Source organism: Macaca mulatta, chromosome 5 (genome assembly GCF_049350105.2).
Source record: "Macaca mulatta isolate MMU2019108-1 chromosome 5, T2T-MMU8v2.0, whole genome shotgun sequence".
NCBI classification, from domain to species: domain Eukaryota; kingdom Metazoa; phylum Chordata; class Mammalia; order Primates; family Cercopithecidae; genus Macaca; species Macaca mulatta.
The window spans coordinates 118,169,043-118,188,835 of NC_133410.1; the positions used below are offsets into that span (position 1 = coordinate 118,169,043).

Here is a 19,793-nt window from a genome sequence, read left to right on the forward strand (position 1 = left end):
ACCTTTAAATGGAATTGATAAAGACCATCATTATACCTCAAAATAGGAACGAATATCCATTTTCATTCTGTAGTCACTTTTTAAGCACTGCTGGCAAGAAGCATGGCAAAGTGGTTAAGTTCCTGGCTCTGTAATCCAGCATCTTAGGTTTTACTCCTGGCTCTGCTATTTATCAATTCTGCGTTCTAGGGTAAGTTAGTTAGGTTCTGTATACCTCAGTTTCCTCTGTAAAATGGACAAAGTTAATAGTACTCATCTCATAGTTTATGAATGTAAAAGTGTTCAGAATGATGCTAGCCACACTGGTTTTACAGTTTTTTAAATATATTCATATCTCTGTGAAGTATAAATATGGCTACTGTCCTCAAGGACCTAGTGATGTAGTTAGGCAGACAAGAGCCGCAAAAAACCAAAATAGTTCAGGATTAAGGAGTAATATAAGGCCATATATGACAGAAGGGGAATCCCCATTCATTTCTGTTATTGTGGATTGGATCCCTGGAGGTGAGACTTGAATTGTGTCCTGAAGTATGAGTAGGGTTTATTTCATAATTGTTGCTGTTGATGACTGTAGCATGGATGAGTGCAGGAACTGCACAAAACACTTTACATGCATTATCCTATTTAATCCTCAGGATAGATGAGAAAAGTTTTATCATCCATATTCTACAGATGAGGAAGCCAAAGTTTGGAGAGGTTAAGTAACTTGTTCGAAGTCACAAAGCTTTTAAAGTGGGTAAAACTGATTGTACTCAAACTTCAATTTTTGCATAAATGTTTTAAATGTACATCTTTGCACATCTTTGATCATTTTCTCAGGATAAATTCCTAGTTGGAAAATTGCTAGGTCAAAAAGTATGAGTATTTTAAAAAACTTGCTAAATTGCCCTCCAGGAAGATGGTACCTTTTAATACTCCCTAAACACAGAGTAAAGAGTGTCTGGCTTCTTGCATAAGGGGCAGAATTTCAATCATCAAACATTTAGAATTCAGACTGTTGATGACACATTTATGGATGAAAGAGGTGCTCTCCTCACTGAAGGAAATACTTCATCTTGGAAAAGATAAGAAAATAGAATTGGATCTGTGGTGGGTCATGTAGGGCTTTAAATTCCAAGATCCTTATCTGTATCATGCCCACTTTGGGAAGCTTTTGTGGTTTTGTAGGGGAGGCGGGACAGGTTAGTCAAGGGTTAAGAAAGACAGGAGGCAAGAGTTAAAGACTCAGTCGGCTTCTCAACAGCAACTGAAGAGGCTGTGAAAATGGAGAGGTTGAGAGAAAGATAAGGGACTTCTCTACATACAGGAGATAGACACAATGGCCCAGAAACGAAAGGACTTTTTGCTTTTTGTCATCCCCCACCCCATTACCCTGTTGAGTGAGACTAAGGAGCTTCTATTGGTATATGAAAATTATTAAAAAACTGTAAAGTATTTGGTGTTTCTTTTAATATTTTACTTTAAGAATTACAGAAAAATTCTAAAACAGTCCACTATGAAAACCCCTTAAAAATCATTTATCTGTAGTTTGCCACAAGAATGAAGTCTATACATCTTTACTTTTTAACATTTATATATTTTTAGAGAGGGGATCTTGCTATGTTGCCTAGGCTGGAGTACAGTGGCTATTCACAGGCACTATCATAGCACACTACAGCCTCAAACTCCTGGCCTCAAGTAGTCCTCTGGCCTCAGCCTCCTGAGTAGGTAGGATGACAGGTGTGCACCACCACACCCACCTAGAATCACTTTTTGTTACATCCCTTATTAGTTCCCTATCACTCTCTGAAATCATATTATTTATTTGTTTACTTCTTTCCCTCCTTTCATCTGTTCCTCACCCACACTGCAATGTAAGCTTCAGGAGAATAGAAACTGTTGCTGTTGCATTTACTTCCCATGCTTAAATGTAGAAAAATATTTGGTAAAAACATTGGCAAATTAATGAATAAATGGTATTAGTAAAAGTATTCTAAAATATTCTGACTATAGCCCCATTTCTTTTCTTTTCTTTTTTTTTTTTTTTAGGCAGGGTCTCACTCTGTCACTCAGAATGGGGTGCAGTGGTGTGATCTTGGCTCACTGCAACCTCTGCCTCCTGGGCTCAGGTGATCCTTCCACCTCAGCCTCCTAAGTAGCTGGGACTACAGGCATGCGCCACCATGCCCAGATAATTTTTGTATTTTTAGTGGAGATGGGGTCTCGTCACATTGCCTAGGCTGGTCTCAAACTCCTGGACTCGAGCAATCTGCCTGCCTCAGCCTCCCAAAGTGCTGGGATTACAGGCGCAAGGCACCATTCCCAGGCTCCTCCCCCCATTTTCTTAGCCTGATCTAGGTCCCTCTCAGGTACTAATGTAGGTACAAAAGATGCAGCATTTTTTGATGCCATTACACATCTTCCTTGATTATAATCTCTCTTCACTGTGTTGGGAATAAGAAACATAGTCTTAGCTACTTTTTAAATCTGAATTTAGTGATACAAATCCAGATTGTCTACACAAGTAGAAGAGTGGTGTTCAGCTAAAAGAGATTTTTAAAATAATCATGACTTTCCCATTATCATACTGAACCAACCATAACATTTATACTTAGCATATGTGGATTCAACACGAATTAGATATTTAAATAATATTCATGTGTGTATACATGTGCACGTGCATGTTGCTGTTTTAATAGCTGATTTAAGGTAGGTAATTCAGCTGACAATTAACCTCAAAGTAATGTTAGTAAAATGAATTTCCTATCCATATCCCCTCAGAGGAAATACAAAATAGGTACAGTACATTCTTTACTTTTATTTGGGGTTCAGAGTAGTATCTGTTATATGAGTACCTGGTCTATAAAATCATGCTAGGTTCTTCATAACAGTAATTAATGTTGATTTTATGCCTCTATGTCTGGAACTTTTTCTGAAACTGCAGAATAGTTTAAAATCAGGTAACTAAAGAAAAGATATTTAGGAATGAACTCCACTCTCCACTGCTTGTGTTTTTTCTATTTTCCCTTGTACAGCACACAAAATGCCACACACGCTTTTAGATCCAGTTCACGCCTGGCTTTCTCCTTCATTGACCAGGCCTCCCTTTCTTTGTGTATCACGCCCATCTGCGAGGCTGCCTTCTTTCCTCCCCTGGCTCTGAGGCTGCAAGCCTGAATAAATACAACAGTTCTTGTATTAACAGGGAACGCTCATTATTTTCTTGCTCTCACTCTCTCTTTTTATTCCAGAAAGACATTTCTTGTGTGAATCTGCTCAGGCTAAAACAGGCATTCCTCATATTTTGTTAATAAGCCTGACAGCTCATTATGTGAAGAAATTTCTTAAGAAAACAATTTTGCATAATCCGATGGAGTTTCAGTCCCCCCTAGGACACACATAGTTTCCATTTACTAGGTTTAGAGTTATTTTCACTTGACCAGAAGAAATGAGGACCCTTCTGTCAGAACAGACCATGAACATATTTCTGCAACTCTTGGAAATCATCCCTGGCTTATTTCTGTTGAATGCAATACACATTGAGGCAAAGACTGCTGTGGTTTAAAAATAAAAGAATGTAGTTTGATATAATTTTGCCCCTTCTTTGATTCATGAGTCTGTCATGAGTAAAGTTCCATCATCAGAGCTATACTTTTTATGTCTTTCAGGGTAGATTAAAAGAGAATTCTGGGTCTGACTGTATTCATAGCAGCATTTTTTTTTTTTTTAACATGGCAGCACACAGATTTTGCTTTTAGAGCCCTCTCTAGGGTTGCCAAGCAGAAGATCATGAGATGGTTTTCATTATAGAATATTTTTGCAGACATTATTCAGAGTAGATCCTTTTGGGATGAGGCACTTAGGAATCTATATGACATCAGTACTTGCCTTTGAAATCTGGGGAGTAATGGGAATTGTAATAACCTTTGATTTACAAGTATACCCTGAAAATGGTGATGAGGAGCAGCAGTTAATGAGTTCTATCTCTCCTCCTCAGAATTCCTCTACTTTTCCATATGGCCAGGAGGCTAATAGCATCCTATCAGTTTAGGAGCAATTTGGGGGACAAGTGGAACAATTAAAATATTCCACCATCCTGTTGTCTTGCCTAAGGCTTTCTAGAATTAACTTTCCACTACTCAATATTAAACACAGTGGTCCCATTAGAAGTGTTAGTAATAGGTAGGTTAAGCTGCTTTCATTCTCTATTAGGCAAAAATATCTGGCAACCTAAATTATGAAGTTATCCCACATTTCTTTCAACATAGTAGACTAAAAATATATGATAAAAATTTCAGAAAGAAGAAATCAAGCAGGAAAGAAGGAGGGAGGGAGGAAGAAAAGAAAGAAAGAAAATAAAAGAAAGAAAAAGAAAGAAAGAAAATAAAGAGAGAAGGAAAGAGAGAGAAAGAAAGGAAGAAAGAAGGAAGGAAGGAAGGAAAGAAAGAGAGAGAGAGGGAGGGCAGGAAGGAAGAAAGGAAGGTAAGAAGGAAGGAAGGAAGGAAGGAAAAGGGAAGGAAGGAAAGGGAAGGAAGGAAAGGAAGGGGAAGGGAAGGGAAGCGAAGGGAAGGAAGGAAGGAAGGGAGGAAGGAAAGGGAGAAAGGAAGGAAGGAAAGAAAGAAGAAAGGAAGGAAGATAGGAAGGAAAGAAGGAACGAAGGAAGACAGAGAGAGAAAGAAGAAAGAAGGAAAGAAGAAAGAAGAAAGAAAGAAAGAGAAAAAAAAGAAAGAAGGAAGGAAGGAAGGAAAGAAGGAAGGAAAGGAAGAAAAAGAAAGAGGCCCACTTACTTTTGTTCCTGGTAAACCTGGTAAGCCTGGTTCTCCTTGAGGACCAATGAAACCTGGTTCTCCCTTTAAAAACATGGGCATATGAGATCATTAACAATTTGACAATAAATAAATAAATAAACAAACAAACAGCTAAACTCATTTTCTTCTACTGAGATTTTACTTCCTTGATTGTACACAGCTTTCTTGCCAAGATCCAGGTACTGACTATAAAATTAATCAAAACTGGTTTTAATCAGTGAAGACACTTTGAGCAAAACTTTGGAGAAGTTTTAGAAAGTAAAAGTGACTAAGTAATCAGATAAATGTCCTTATAATTTCCTTCCTCATCTGTTGTCCAGTGTTTCTTACCACTTACCAAAACAAGATGCATTATGTTTGGGTATATATGGTCGGTAGCCTCTAAAATGGGCCTCAATAATCTTACCTCCTGTTGTTCATCCCCTTGTGTAATCCTCTCCTCTTGAGTATAGACTGGATTTACTGACTCACATCTAATGAACAGAATATGGCAGAAGTCATGGGGTATCACTTCTGAACCTAAGTTGTGAAAAGTCTGTGGCTTCCATTTTGGGGGCCCTTTCTTGTTCTCTCTTAATTGGATCACATGTTGTGAGGACTGAGGACTGCCCAACCACCTGTGTGAACTTGGGAGCAAGTGCCTCACCCTTTTAGAGTCCTCAGATGAGACCACAGGCCTGGCTGCCAGCTACACAGCAATCTCATGGGAGACTGAGCCAGAAGCACCTAGTTATGCTGTGCTTGAATTCCTGTCCCTCACAAACTATAAGACAGTTAATGTTTGTTGTTTTAAGCCACTAACATTTTAAGGGTATTATGGTAGGCAGCAATAGATAACTGATGCAATGAATGTTGTTAGGGAAGAGATTCAGGAGTGTTCAACATGAAAAGAAAACTATCTCTCCTTGCCATACCTCCAAAACCTTGTCTCCACCACCTAGAAGAAACCCAGCAGTAAAACAAAAATATATTTCATCTTGGTCCGTGATTCCTGGCACTAACCTCCTAAAATTGAATTTTCTGAGCGATAGGATAGAAAAGGAGCATCTTTTGTTATTCAAACCAGTTCCTTTCAACCATCCCTGAGTCTATGTCACTGAGGTGACTCTCATCGACACCCTAGACAGCTTCAGGATAGGAACTGGTTGCCAGAGGGACCAACGGTATAAGAGTGTGGGAACTTTCTGCCCTACCTCCCAGCCTCTGGGGAGGGGACAGGGTCTGGAGATGAGTCCAACCACCAATGGCCAATGATTTAATCAATTAGGCCTACGTAATGGAACTTCCATAAAAGGCCCTAAACAACAGGGACTAGAGAACTTCCAAGTCAGTGAGCGCATCCATGCACTGGGAGGGTAGAATATATCAACTCCATGGAGACAGAGGCTCTTGTGCTCTGGCCTCTTTTGGACCTCGCCCTATGTACTTCTTCATTTGGCTGTTCATTTTTATTAACTATAATAGTATATAGCACCTTCCTGATTTCTGTGAGTTGCCATAGCAAATATCAATCCTGAGTCGGGGGGTTGGGGGCGGGATGTGCAAACCCCTGAATTTATAGTACAGGTAACCTGGGGGCTCAATACCTGTGCCTGGTGACCAAAATGAGGTCACTCTTATAAGACTCAGCCCTTAAATCTGTTTGATACCAACCTGGGGAGTTAGTGCCAGAACAGGATCGAATTGTAGGACACCCAGTTGGTGTCAGAGAATCAGAGAGGTAGAGAACTGGTGTTGGAAAATACACTATATATTTCGTGTTGGCAAATACTTGAGATAAGCGTTCACATTATCTTGACTATCCGTAAAGTTTTATTTTCTTTTTTAACTATTTGAGGTCAAATATAAGAGTTTACCCAAAATCTATAAGAAAATTTTAAAGCAAAAGCCATAATGGCTTTGTTCTCAGTTCCTGTTTGTTCACCCTCTTGGATGATTTCTGGAGTAGTTGTTAATATTTTAAAATATATTTGATTTCTTTATAAGGCAGAAGTATTTCAACCTTTGTTTCATGATACATGGAACTGAGCAGGAATGTATAGATAAAATGTTTTATAAGACATGATAAAATGTCAGGCTGGGTGCAGTGGCTCACACCTGTAATCCCAGTACTTTGGGAGGCTGAGGTGGGTGGATCACTTGAGTCCAGGAGTTCGAGACCAGCCTGGGCAACATAGGGAGACCCCCATCTCTACAAAAAATATGAAAAATTAGCCGGGTGGGATTGTGCGAGCCTGTAGTCTCAGCTACTTAGAAGACTGAGGCGGGAGGATCGTTTGAGCCAGGGAGGTTGAGGCTGCAGTGAGACGTGATGGTGCCACTGCACTCCAACATGGTTGACAGAGAAGACCCTGTCTCAAAGAAACAAAACAAAAAGACAGGCTAGAATGTCATCAAATATTTTCCACACAAGTCAATTTTTAAAATATGCTATAAAAAACCTTGGGTATACCCAAGGATACCACCACCACCAGACATATATTGATACATAACTCATATATATTTATCTCTAGCCCTGGTGCTCATGAGACTGATCTAAGAAAAAAAAAAAGGCAGGAGTGGGGAACTAATGCTTTAGGTTTATTGTTTGCACATTTTCCGTAACTCTCTAGTCTACCTGTCCCATACCTTACACCTATTAGAAAGAAGAATCTGAAAATATAATTTTGGGTGGATCTCTTAACGGTCTAAAATGAAAATCTGAACTATATTCAGAGAAATCAGTGGCGATTATTCTACTTCTAGTGAAAGAGTTTAACTAAAGTCAAACAAAAACATTCCAAGGAATACATTTGTTTACATGTAAAATATTTCCCCTAACAAAATGATATATACAAATAAATATGTCCTCTCCCTTCCCAAGATAAATGCTGTGTTAAAGTCAACGTGTATCATTGGTAACAACTTACTGTCGGGGGAATGTAATGCAAGTTAATATGTTGAAAGTTTATAGGAAGACAGGAATTCTTGTATACATTCAAGTGAAAATAAAATGATTTCACTCTTTAGCAAAACAAATAGATGCACCATTAAAGCATACAAATAAAAGAGAAGCAAAAAGAGTAAATGTTGCAAAAACATATTTCTTATACAGGTTAGTGTTTACTTTATAAACAGATGAAGCATGCAGGTGCATAGTTCACAAACAAAAAATAAGGCTTTGCGATCTCAGCTGCCAGGTAAAAGTGTTTTTTTCTTCCTTTTTTAAAAAATAGAAGATATGTTGTTTCCTTTAGTAAGTGTATAGAAAGTTCTTTTTTTTTAATGTGCTAGCTAAAAGCATTGATAGTTCTTTTAAACAAAAAATTCAGGGGAAAATTTATTTCTAGATACAAAATTAGCACTGCATTTGACAATCTCAATGATTTTAGCACAATTAATATTGACTGGCTAATTTCAAAGGCTTTGAGTATGATACGTTATACCTGATCATGCCACTTTAAGAAAGCATCTACCGTATCTGTACATTCTGACACACTTCTTATTTCAATTTATTCAAGGAGAAAACCACATACTTAATTTTAGGATCACAGTTTTCATCTATTTACTTCCAGAGGTCTGCATCCCTTTAGAAACATTATCTCCATTTTCTCTATATCTTGGCTGGATGGGCAGGAGTTAATTATTGGTCTCTTTTTTCTCTCTTAGACTTCAAAAACAGTTGTTGCAGTAAATAAGGCATGGATATGTTGACTCATGGTCTTCAGCTAGTTGGGCTATTTGTTACTTCCCTAAGCTTATACCAGAGGTTCTCAAAGTGTGCTCTGGGGACCTCTGGAGATTTCTGGACCTTTTCAGAAAGTCTTTAAGGTCAAACTATTTTTACAATAACACAAAGACATTATTTGCCTTTTTACTTTCATTCCTTCATGAGTGCACGGAGTATGAAAAGTTCAATAGGCCAGACGTGGTGGCTCATGTTTGTAATCCCAGCACTTTGGGAGGCCGAGGCGGGTGGATCACTTGAGGTCAGGAGATTGAGACTAGCCTGGCCAACATGGTGAAACCCTGTCTCTACTAAAAATACAAAAACTAGCCGGGCACGGTGGCCTGCACCTGTAATTCCAGCTACTCGGGAAGCTGAGGCAGAAGAACCACTTGAACCCGGGAGGCAGAGGCTACAGTGAGCTGAGATTGCGCCACTGCACTCCAGTTCAGGCAACAGAAGGAGACTCTATCTCAAACAAACAAACAAAAAAGAAAGGTTTATTATATGGTTCCAGATTCCACATTGCACCTAACCTTTAAGAAACTACTTGTGGGGTTTAGGATAGTAGCAAAGAAAAATACCAACAATTATTTGAATAGGCTAACCTTCCCCTGTCCAATTACGTATCTGCATGAGGCCAGTTTTTCTTCATATACTTCAATCAAAACAACAAATTGAATGCATAAGCAGATATGAGAATCCAGTTGCCTTCTATTAAGTCAGGCATCAGATTTGCTATATATAAATATACACACACATACACACACACATATACATATATACACACACATACACATATATACACACATGCATATATCTCTCAAAATGTCATTCTTCTTGCTCTTTTTAAAAATCTTGTCTTAAAAACCAGTTATATTTCATAAAACATGCTATTTGATTAACATGTAATGGATTTTTAGAACTTTTACAGTTTTAACTTCTTTTTTTTCTTTTGTTTTCATTTTTGAGACAGGGTCTCACTCTGTGCCCAGTCTGAAGTTCAGTGGTATGATCATGGCTCACTGCAGGCTTATCCCCTGGGCTCAAAGGATCCTCCCACCTCAGCCTCCTGAGTAGCTTGGACTATAGCTGTGCACCACCACGCCTGGCTAATTTTTAAATTTTTTTGTAGAGACTAGGTCTCGCTATGTTGCCCAGGCTGATCTCGAACTCCTGGCCTCAAGCAATCCTCCTGCCTTTGCCTCCCAAAGCACTGGGATTAAAGGTGTGAGCCACTGCCCCCAGGCAGCTTTAATTTCTAATGCAGAAATAACACTATACATATACTACACAAAAGCTCTTTCAATTCTAATTTTTAAGAATGTAAAGGGATTCTGAGACCAAAAAGTTCAAGAACTGCTAGAACAAAAATGCAGAATTTTATTAAAGACTGACTTTTCAAGCTGGAGTCTTAATAGAGGATTCTGGCTTTGTTAAGGTATGGCTTAGTTAAGACTTACCATGCAAAACTGCAAGCAAAGCACTTAGCCTCTCCCTAGAATGAAGTCAGCGTGCAATAAATGCTTGTTATTATTGTTTCCCTTATCTTACAGGCTTACAAACGTTAGCTGTCTAGTAGTAGTAGTAGTAGTAGTAGTAGTAGTAGTAGTAGCAGCAGCAGCAGCAGCAGCAGCAGCAGCGGCAGCAGCAGGGGCAGTAGCAGCAGCAGCAGCAGCAGTAGTAGTGTTACAACATCTCTGCAACCTAATTGGTAATACACAAGGTGCCTTCTTGTCACCTTTTAACCTGCCTAGGGTTATACTCAATAGTACTTCAACTTCTTTCAAGAAGAAACCCTAACTTTTCTCAGTTGAATATGTCATTAGTTTATGAGACAATATCCATCTGCCAGAGCAGTTGAGATTGCAAAACCAAAAGATGTTTAAAACACATCAGAACTGTGTAAGATAGAGAAATGACAAGTTTACTAAGAATGAGTTTTCTTCCTTCAAAGAGGGACAGAAGAAAATGTTCCTACCTATCAATTTCCCTAAATGAATGTAATCTTAAAAAAAAAAAAAAAAACAAAAAAAAAACCATCTTTTTGAAAAGAATTGATATGCGGTTTAAAGGTTCTAGAATCTCCTAAAATGTCTAGGCGAAAGGCAATGACGATCAAAGTTTATAGAAATATTTTCTTGTAATAAAAAAATAAGCAAATGACTACTACACTATAGTCCCAATTAGTCACAATTTTTGTTAACCAGGGTAGAGGAAAGAGACCAGGTTGGGGAAGAAGGCAGGAGGAAGCAGCTGAAGTACGATTCAAAGGCAAAGGACTTTTGGGAAATCATCTTTGGAGTCAATCAGACTTCACAAAAACGAGCTTACATCAGTTTTCAGGGCAACAAACAGGAGAAATAACTTTATGTTGGAATGTATAATAATTATCACAGCTGTTTTACATATTTAATCTCCCTTAATCAATGGGACATAGGAGAGTAGTAAATTGAAAATAATCCACACGTATTTGTCTGAGTAGACAAAGTGAGGGAGGAAACTGGAACTATAATAGAATTAAGTACTTACATTACTTTTAATGAAGGAAAAAAATAAATCCAGAGGGTTTTTTTTTTCATTTTTCTTTTTTACTGGGCAATTACCTAAATTAGAAAATCCAAATCATAATTTCAAAATGGACCATTTTAGAAATAACATGAGAACATAAAGCAGAGATCCTTTGAAAAGGGCATGTCCTACTCCCATTATCAGGGAAATGTGGATTTAAACAGGCAGACTACAAGTAAAATAGCTCTACCATTGAAGTAAAAACAATAAAGTAGGACATTTTCTGAAAGTATTTAAAGTTAATGTTCTGTCAATGCATTTTAAAGAAAATAACAAAAATGTCTAAGAAAAATAGGGAAAAGACAAAGACTTAAACCTCTGGCTTGTTGCATTTATCAGGATGCCAATGAATAGCATAAGAATAAGTTGGGTAGAGCACCAGTTATTTCAGAGTTACTTTAATCTGTTTTTTTCCTCAGGTATTATACATATTTCTTCTCTCATTTCATAGATATTCCACATTCTCCATCTCCATCTGTTCACTCACTATCTCAAGTTAGACAGCATGTTAGGTTTTTACTTTTGTTATCAGTGAGAACAAGATGACAAAGTCAACTGGGATTCCTCACATTGGTGCTGAGGATAGACAGTGTGTGGAAGGGAATGTGTGAAGGCAACCAAGAGACAGATCTGAGACCATTGCTGCTTGCAAAGTTAGTGCCTAACTCATAGGCAAGGACTTCATGACTAAAACACCAAAAGCAATGGCAACAAAAGGCAAAATAGACAAACGGGATCTAATTAAACTAAAGAGCTTCTGCATAGCAAAGCAAACTACCATCAGAGTGAACATGCAACCTATAGAATGGGAGAAAATTTTTGCAATCCACCCATCTGACAAAGGGCTAATATCCAGAATCTACAAAGAACTCAAACAAATTTACAAGAAAAAAGCAAACAACCCCATCAAAAAGTGGGCAAAGGATATGAACAGACACTTCTCAAAAGAAGACGTCTATGCAGCCAACAGACACATGAAAAAATGCTCATCATCACCAGTCATCAGAGAAATGCCAATCAAAATCACAATGAGATACCATCTCACACCAGTTAGAATGGCAATCATTAAAAAGTCAGGAAACAACAGACGCTGAAAAGGATGTGGAGAAATAGGAACACTTTTACGCTGTTGATGGGAGTGTAACTTGGTTTGACCATTGTGGAAGACAGTGTGGCAATTCCTCAAGGATCTAGAACTAGAAATACCATTTGACCCAGCAATCCCATTACTGGGTATACACCCAAAGGATTATAAATCATGTTACTATAAAGGCACATGCACACGTAGGTTTGTTGTGGCACTATTCACAATAGCAAAGACTTGGAACCAACCCAAATGCCCATCAAAGATAGACTAGATTAAGAAAATGAGGCACATATACACCATGGAATACTATGCAGCCATAAAAAAGGATGAGTTCACATCCTTTGCAAGGACATGGATGAAGCTGGAAACCATCATTCTGAGCAAACTATCACAAGGACAGAAAACCAAACAGTGCATGTTCTCACTCATAGGTGGGAGTTGAACAATGAGATCACTTGGACACAGGGCGGAAAACATCACACACTGGGACCTGTCGGGGGGTGGAGGGCTGGGGGAGGGATAGCATTAGGAGAAATACCTAATGTAAATGGTGAGTTGATGGGTGCAGCAAACCAACATGGCACATGTATACCTATGTATCAAACCTGCACGGTGTGCACATGTACCCTAGAACTTAAAGTATATATGTGTGTGTGTATATTATATATATATTTTATATATATATATATATTTTATATATATATATATATAAAGTTAGTGCCTAACTAAGGTGAGAGGGAATAGTAAAAAGAAGGAAGACAAGGATGAGGAGAAGGAGTAGTGAGGAATTCAGGGAGGGAGGGAAGGAGAGAGAGAGAGGAAGACAAGAGGAGAAATAATGGAGAGGAACAGGCGTTTTAAAATGTTCTCCTCCTTTCTCCATTACCATAAAAATTAAATCCAGATTTAATCTGTTCTCTTTGTTTTTGTTGTTTTCTGTATTGTTTTGTTTTGTTTTTATGTGTCCTGGAAATCTCCAACTAGATCTACTCTTGGAACAAACAGAACAATCTAAACGATGTATTATCTAACCCTTAAAATAAGTATAGAACTATGATTTAATCAAAACCTGGGGATAAAATATATATAACATTATTTATCAGAACGCTTAGGGCAATCCAAAATTGTAATTACTAACACGTAATAGCTGGCATCCTATTCTGTTCCCCAAGCCACATGCTAACCAGTGACTGAATGGGATGTCCGCAATATGGATATCTCAGCCCTGTTAGTGTTATTATAGCATAGGACTAATGCAGCTTCAAATTCCAAAATGAAGACAAATTTGGTCTAATTTTCTAGTCTTCTCCTGGATATTGCATCTGATTTCTTCCTGAATTGTTTCATGCATTTTATCCTTTGGTTATTCTTAACATTAATTAATAGCTCACCATCAATGAGTTAAAAAACCAGGTCTCAAAGCTAAGACTACAGCACATTTCCCTTTGTTGACCCGGTAGAAAAGATGAATAATAGAATAGCTGTGGTTTTGGCAACAACCTGGGGTTCAGTTAGGAAAGAAGAAATGCTATTAATTCAGGATAAAACACAATGTAGGCCTGACAGTAAACTGCTGGGAGCAGCCGCAAGCTGAAAATCTGACACAGGTTGCTAATTTGAACAAAAGATTTAAACAGCCAGGGCACATAATGATACAGAAGCAAGTCTGTGGAGAATAACTTTAGCTGAAATCAGAGGTGTATCTTCATATGACCAACTGTGGAGGGCCTCATTGTCTCACACTGATCTTTCCATTTAGGCAGTCATAACTTCAATCTTGTAGTATAAGCTCAGTGACTATCAGCCACAGTACCTAACGTGCACTATATTTGAAAAAGGATCCTATTTTTGCAAGGAACAAAAAGTTCCATAGTCGATTAGGGTATGAGCATTAAACCTCTCTCTCTCTCCTTTCCTCTTGTGTCCATGAACTGGCTATATGTACACACAGAAATGACGTAAACTACAAAAGATTTAGCTATAGGAAAGTAGGTCCTATTCATTCTATATAAGATAGATACCTTTAAGGTAAGATTTTTGACTGATGCCCCTTCTCCTCAACTCCTTTGCTATTACTTTTTAAAAATTCAAATAGTCTAATGAGATAGCAGCTTAAATACTGTCTTCTGGCCAAAAGGCAAAAAAACTAACAAATAAATAAAACCATACGAACAACTACCATCTCTAGCAACCACAAGGGAAACAAACAAATATTGGCCTTCTATTTTACAGAAAGGCAAGGCAAAGCTGGAAAATTCCTTAGGAACATGACATTTCTGAAATCTAACAATGACTACCAAAGGTCTCATTAAGTCTTAGGATTCAATAATAAAATCATGACTGACTGTTCTTCAAACCCACATTTACTATGTAGCAAAAAAGTATTTCAGGTGACCTTATTTTATCTTCTAAAATGGTTATTGGGACAGTTCACTTAACACTCTTTTGCCAAAGTTACATAATGATGAGAAGAATCAACAAATACTTAGATGGGATTATTAGTCAATGTAAGAAAGGAGGGGACAGCTTCCTTCGTACAGAAATGACTCATCAGGTGTTTCCCTATAAACTTCCAGAATTTACCGTCTGCTAAATGGAATGGTGGCCAGAATGTCCTGACTGATTAGCTGTTGCCCATAGAAAAATCTCTGGTTTTTCATTTTACCATTTGTTTTATTTTTATAAGTCATTATCAATTAAAGGAGTAAAAAAATTACTTTTTAACCCCTCTAAAAAAAGCCCTCTAGTATACCAGGTTAAAGCAAGTACTTTTTTCCATGATATTTATTACCCCCGAGAAGATCCAGTTTTCATTGCCCAATAAATAGTATAGCAGGGCTTGAAAAATATGTGCTGATCTGCCTGGGTGCTAAAAGCATCACCAACAATTTTGATTAACGTGTCTTGACACTGAATGCATTAGCCATACAATATTCTTCTTGCTTAAAGGTTAATTAGAATTCAAGGCAGCATGATACCTGCTTTTGAGGATTACAGTAAGAACATTTGTTATAATAAGAACCATCAGGCAGCCAGTTTTGGTAATGATTGATATGTAAAATTATTGAGGGGAAAAAGAATGAGAAAGTAGAGTCTGCCCCCAAAACATTTATTTCCCTTAAGTATCAAATTTTAGTGTAAATTAAAACATCTTGGTGGCACTGATTAAAATGAACTATAATAGCAGGTTTATTTAAAATCCAGAAAACATACCTTTGTGATTTTTTTTTCTTAACCGGATTACATCATGAAAGCATATTCCTTGTATTTATTTGCGGCTTCATTCTGGCTGCTAAAAATCTCTGATTTCTGGTTATTTGAGTTTCCAAATTGGACTCTCCAATTATTCAACTTTTCAGGTGAACTTTGTGCAGGCAGGAAATAATTATATGTAACGATAACACAATGTTATTCATTTAACCAGTACTCCATTTTCTTTTTCTCTTTTAGGAATTCATTTCACATCCTATGTTGCTTCCAGAAGTTTTTCTCTGCTATTTTTAAAATGTGATTTGATGTTTTTGAAGAAGGAACCTCATCTCTGGTGGATTTAGAAGATAAGCTTCTATTAGATTACCGAGCACTGTACTTAATCCTAAGAATGCCAGAGTAAATGCTTCTGCCACCTGTAAAAGCTAGTCTTCATATAATTTAGTGGCAAGAATTATTTCATATGCTGGGATATAAAGAGTTAGTTACTGTCTCATACCCTCCTAGTCCCCAAGTTCTTGATCTTAATGTCAAATTTTCACTAACGTGGAAGCCAGAACAAAAATATCAAGCTTTGAAGCATGCTAGTACTGTGAAAATGTATTTGCCAATAAAATGATTTCATATAATTTTTACGGCATTACATCTCCCTTGCTCCACATTCCCTCCTGCCCCCCCACCTTTTTTGCTTTCTGAATATGGTGAAATAAACTGGTGGTATACGTTTTTTTTTTCTTTCTTTTTGAGATGGAGTTTTGCTCTGTTGCCCAGGCAGGAGTGCAGTGGCACGATCCTGGCTCACTGCAGCCTCCACCTCCCAGGTTCAAGTGATTCTCCTGCCTCAGCCTCCCAAGTAACTGGGACTACAGGCATGTGCTACAACACTTGGCTAATTTTTGTATTTTTGGTAGAGATGGGGTTTCACCATGTTGGCTAGGCTGGTCTCGAACTCCTGACCTTAACTGATCCACCCACCTCGGCCTCCCAAGTGCTGGGATTATGGGCGTGAGCCACTGTGCCTGGCCTGGTGGTACACGTTGAAAGAAGGAAAAGCAAGTGCTGAAAATCTATATTTATTTATTATTATTATTATTATTTGAGATGGAGTCTTGCTCTGTTGCCCAGGCTGGAGTGCAGTGGCACAATCTCGGCTCACTGCAACCTGTGCCTCCTGGGCTCAAGCAATTCTCTTGTCTCAGCCTCCTGAGTAGCTGGGACCACAGGTACCTGCCACCACGACCGGCTAATTTTTGTATTTTTACTAGAGATGGGGTTTCAACTTGTTGGTCAGGCTGGTCTCGAACTCCTGACCTCAGGTGATCCACCCGCCTCGGCCTCCCAAAGTGTTGGGATTACAGGCGTGAGCCACTGCGCCCAGGCTGAAGATCTATATTTCTGAAAAATGTCTTGGGTTAGATAACATTGACTGGGGCCTGGAGAATTTCCATCATTACAAGTCAAGGTTTGCTTTTACTTTTCCTGTGAAGAGAACCAGGAAGGAGAACATTGAAAGTGCCATGTCCTATGCCCACAACACTGTGGTTCTTCATCCTTTGTTCCTGGGATACATTTGGGTTATAGGAAAGGTGTATAGTGTGATGTCATGTTTGGAGAAAAAGCAGGTGATCCTGACTTCTCTTAAAGTAACATCCACTGGTGACTGCAAAGGAGTTTTCAGAATTTACATTTACTAACCTACAGAATATACATGGCTTTATATCCTATAGGTTAAAATTACATGAGGAAAGACTGTATAGAACATGTGTGTAACCAATGTTTCCAATATTTTGAGCTGCCCTGAAAGAAAGAGATAACAATAACCCAAACTGCTACAGCATACTACATGCTTGGCAATATTTTAAGAACTTTACATGTATTAGTGCATTTAATTTTCACAACAACCCTCTGAGTTATGGTCCATGAGTCCCATTTTATGAGGAAACTGAAGTACAGAGAGATGATAGAAGTTGGCCCACATTATGTTATTGGCAAGGGGTGGACAAGGATCTGCACATCGGTGGTCTGTTCTGAAGTCTGCTCTATCCTGCTTACTGCTAGGGTAACATAACCATAAAAAGGGGGTAAGTAATGTACTTACGTTTTTCAAAATAAGTGTAGAGAGCAAGGAGAAAATAGGAACTTAGAATCTTACTCTTTTATGTAGTACCAGAAAAGCTGGTTACAATAATTTTACTCATTAAAAATATGTGAAGGCTTGTTTCAGAAACTAATTTTCTGGGCTCAAATCTTATTCCAGAAGATCAATGTCTGCATGGTACATTGTATATAATTTAATTTTCCCAGTTGAACATCGTGACACTATATGAACCATGAATGCACGAAATAGGAATTCCAAATATCTTCCATATGGTAAGAGGACTTTTGGATACTTCTGCAGGAAGCTTAAGGGTAGCTCGAAATTAAGTTATGCCTGTTCTTAGTGACTTTTACTATGTATGCCTAAGGTATTAGCACTTTTCTCTGAGTGGGACCCTGAGGTGATAGATAGATGAGTCTGCTGTCTGTATTTAGGCACTTTGCTCATTTCCTGAGAGCTGTGGAAGGCATGTGGATGCTCATTAAGTTTCCCACCATTCCCCGAGAGCAACAGGTGGTGAATCAAAGCTTCCCTGGTATGTCATGGCTGGTTTCCTCAAAGTCTTGGAAATAACGGATGGCATTCACATGCTCTCTGTAGCACCAACAGATAAGAAGGAGATGAATAGCAACAGGAAGTATTTCCAAAGCATAAACAAACACACAGGTCTAGGAAGATTATGAGTAAAGTGCTTGCTACCACACATTCTATATCCATACATGGTGGTTTCATCTTTTAAATCCTGTTACTCGTTCAAACTATGAAATCATAGTTAACTGTCCTGTGGTGGCTACCTAATAGAAGAAATGTAAATTAAAGGAAAAAAGAACATTTTAAGTTAAGAAAACTATGTCATAAAATTATAAGCCTTTAACTCTACATTTATAAATATCCAATGACCAATAGTTGTGATGTATCTTTAAATTGTCTCCTTTTCAAAATTACTAATTTATAGTGAGCACTGACTACATTATAAGGAAAGCGTATCTCCCACATCCTGATTAGAGAAGACAAAGCTTATTAACCAAAAACAGAGCCTAAGATTTAAATCAAATACCAGATAGTTACCCAACAGTACTTGGTAATTATGTAGATGAGTATCTCTAGTGATTGATGAAAAGAGTTTTTGTCAATTAATAGCTTCTTTTCACTATAGTCAGCAGTCAATGAGAGAAAAACAAAAGAAAATATCAGAGCTACCTGGCCTCGACAAACTCCATCTGGCCATTTCCTATGACCCGAGGAATAAAAGCGTTTGCTAGAGGTGGCAAATCGTTTAACACCCCTCTCAACTTCAAAAAGCTCAAAACATTCTGACTAGTCCACAGACGACTAGGCAAATTCCGAGGATCCAGTGGGATATTTTTGTGATGGAGGATATAAGACTAAAGTAAGATGATAAATAGTATAATCAAAATTGCTTTTTTTTTTTTTTTCCTTCGGAGGGAAATAATGAATTTCACATTCTCAAGTACTCTCTCTCTCCAAGAAAGTGCTTCAAGCTCAGGAGAAGGGACAACTGGATTTCAAAGTACAGAGGTTCCTGTGAGAGAAGCTGATAACCGGATCACCTACAAACTGCTTCAGCCCTTCCTAATGCCCCTCCTTTTAAATGCCTTCCCCTTTATTTATAATGCTACAAGGTTATTTTTGATTAATGCTGAGTATCACTTTCTTATCACTTTAAACAAATAGTTTTACAATTTTTATGACTTTCCTATTATTTGTAAAAAGCCATCTTTGTGTGTGTGTGTGTGTGTGTGTGTGTGTGTGTGTGTGTTACTACGGAATGCCATAATTTAACTCTATAATATGAAACCACCTATTAATTTGTGAAGTTATTTTTGCTAAATATCAAATGATAAGGAAGTGACTTCAACTCTTTAGTAAACTGCTGTCATAGAGTGTTACTTTTTCACCAAAGAATCCAAAGACTAAAAATCTATTAAAAGGACATATCTGAACTTTTATGATACTAATCTAGAAACATCAAACAAAAAGATAGAACTGAAATTGCTGAATGCCAACCAAGAAGACATAGCTTTCATGTCTATCAATTATACCAAATATACTCATAAAATATTATATATATCATATGACCTCTGGGAACTCAATAATATATCTATCCTAAAATCATATTATTTCACATAACTCACACTCAAAGCAGAACCTTCATAAAACAGTATACACAACTCTCACACTAGAAGTAGGCATGCTAACTTTATTTTCCTTTTTTAGAGATGGAATCCCACTCTGTTGCCCAGGCTGGAGTGCAGTGCGTGATCTCAGCTCACTGCAAGCTGCACCTCCTGGGTTCAAGAGATCCTCCTGCCT

General features: G+C 37.9%; 1 protein-coding gene across 1 annotated transcript in view; it reads right to left on the reverse strand.

Annotated features, from left to right (window-relative positions):
- Positions 1 to 19,793, reverse strand: part of COL25A1 (collagen type XXV alpha 1 chain) — a 504,591-nt gene that overhangs the window by 40,969 nt on the left and 443,829 nt on the right. The window contains exon 19 of the mRNA XM_078002085.1: positions 4,767 to 4,829. Coding sequence (XP_077858211.1) covers positions 4,767 to 4,829 — 63 coding nt within the window. The remainder of the gene's footprint in view (positions 1 to 4,766; positions 4,830 to 19,793) is intronic.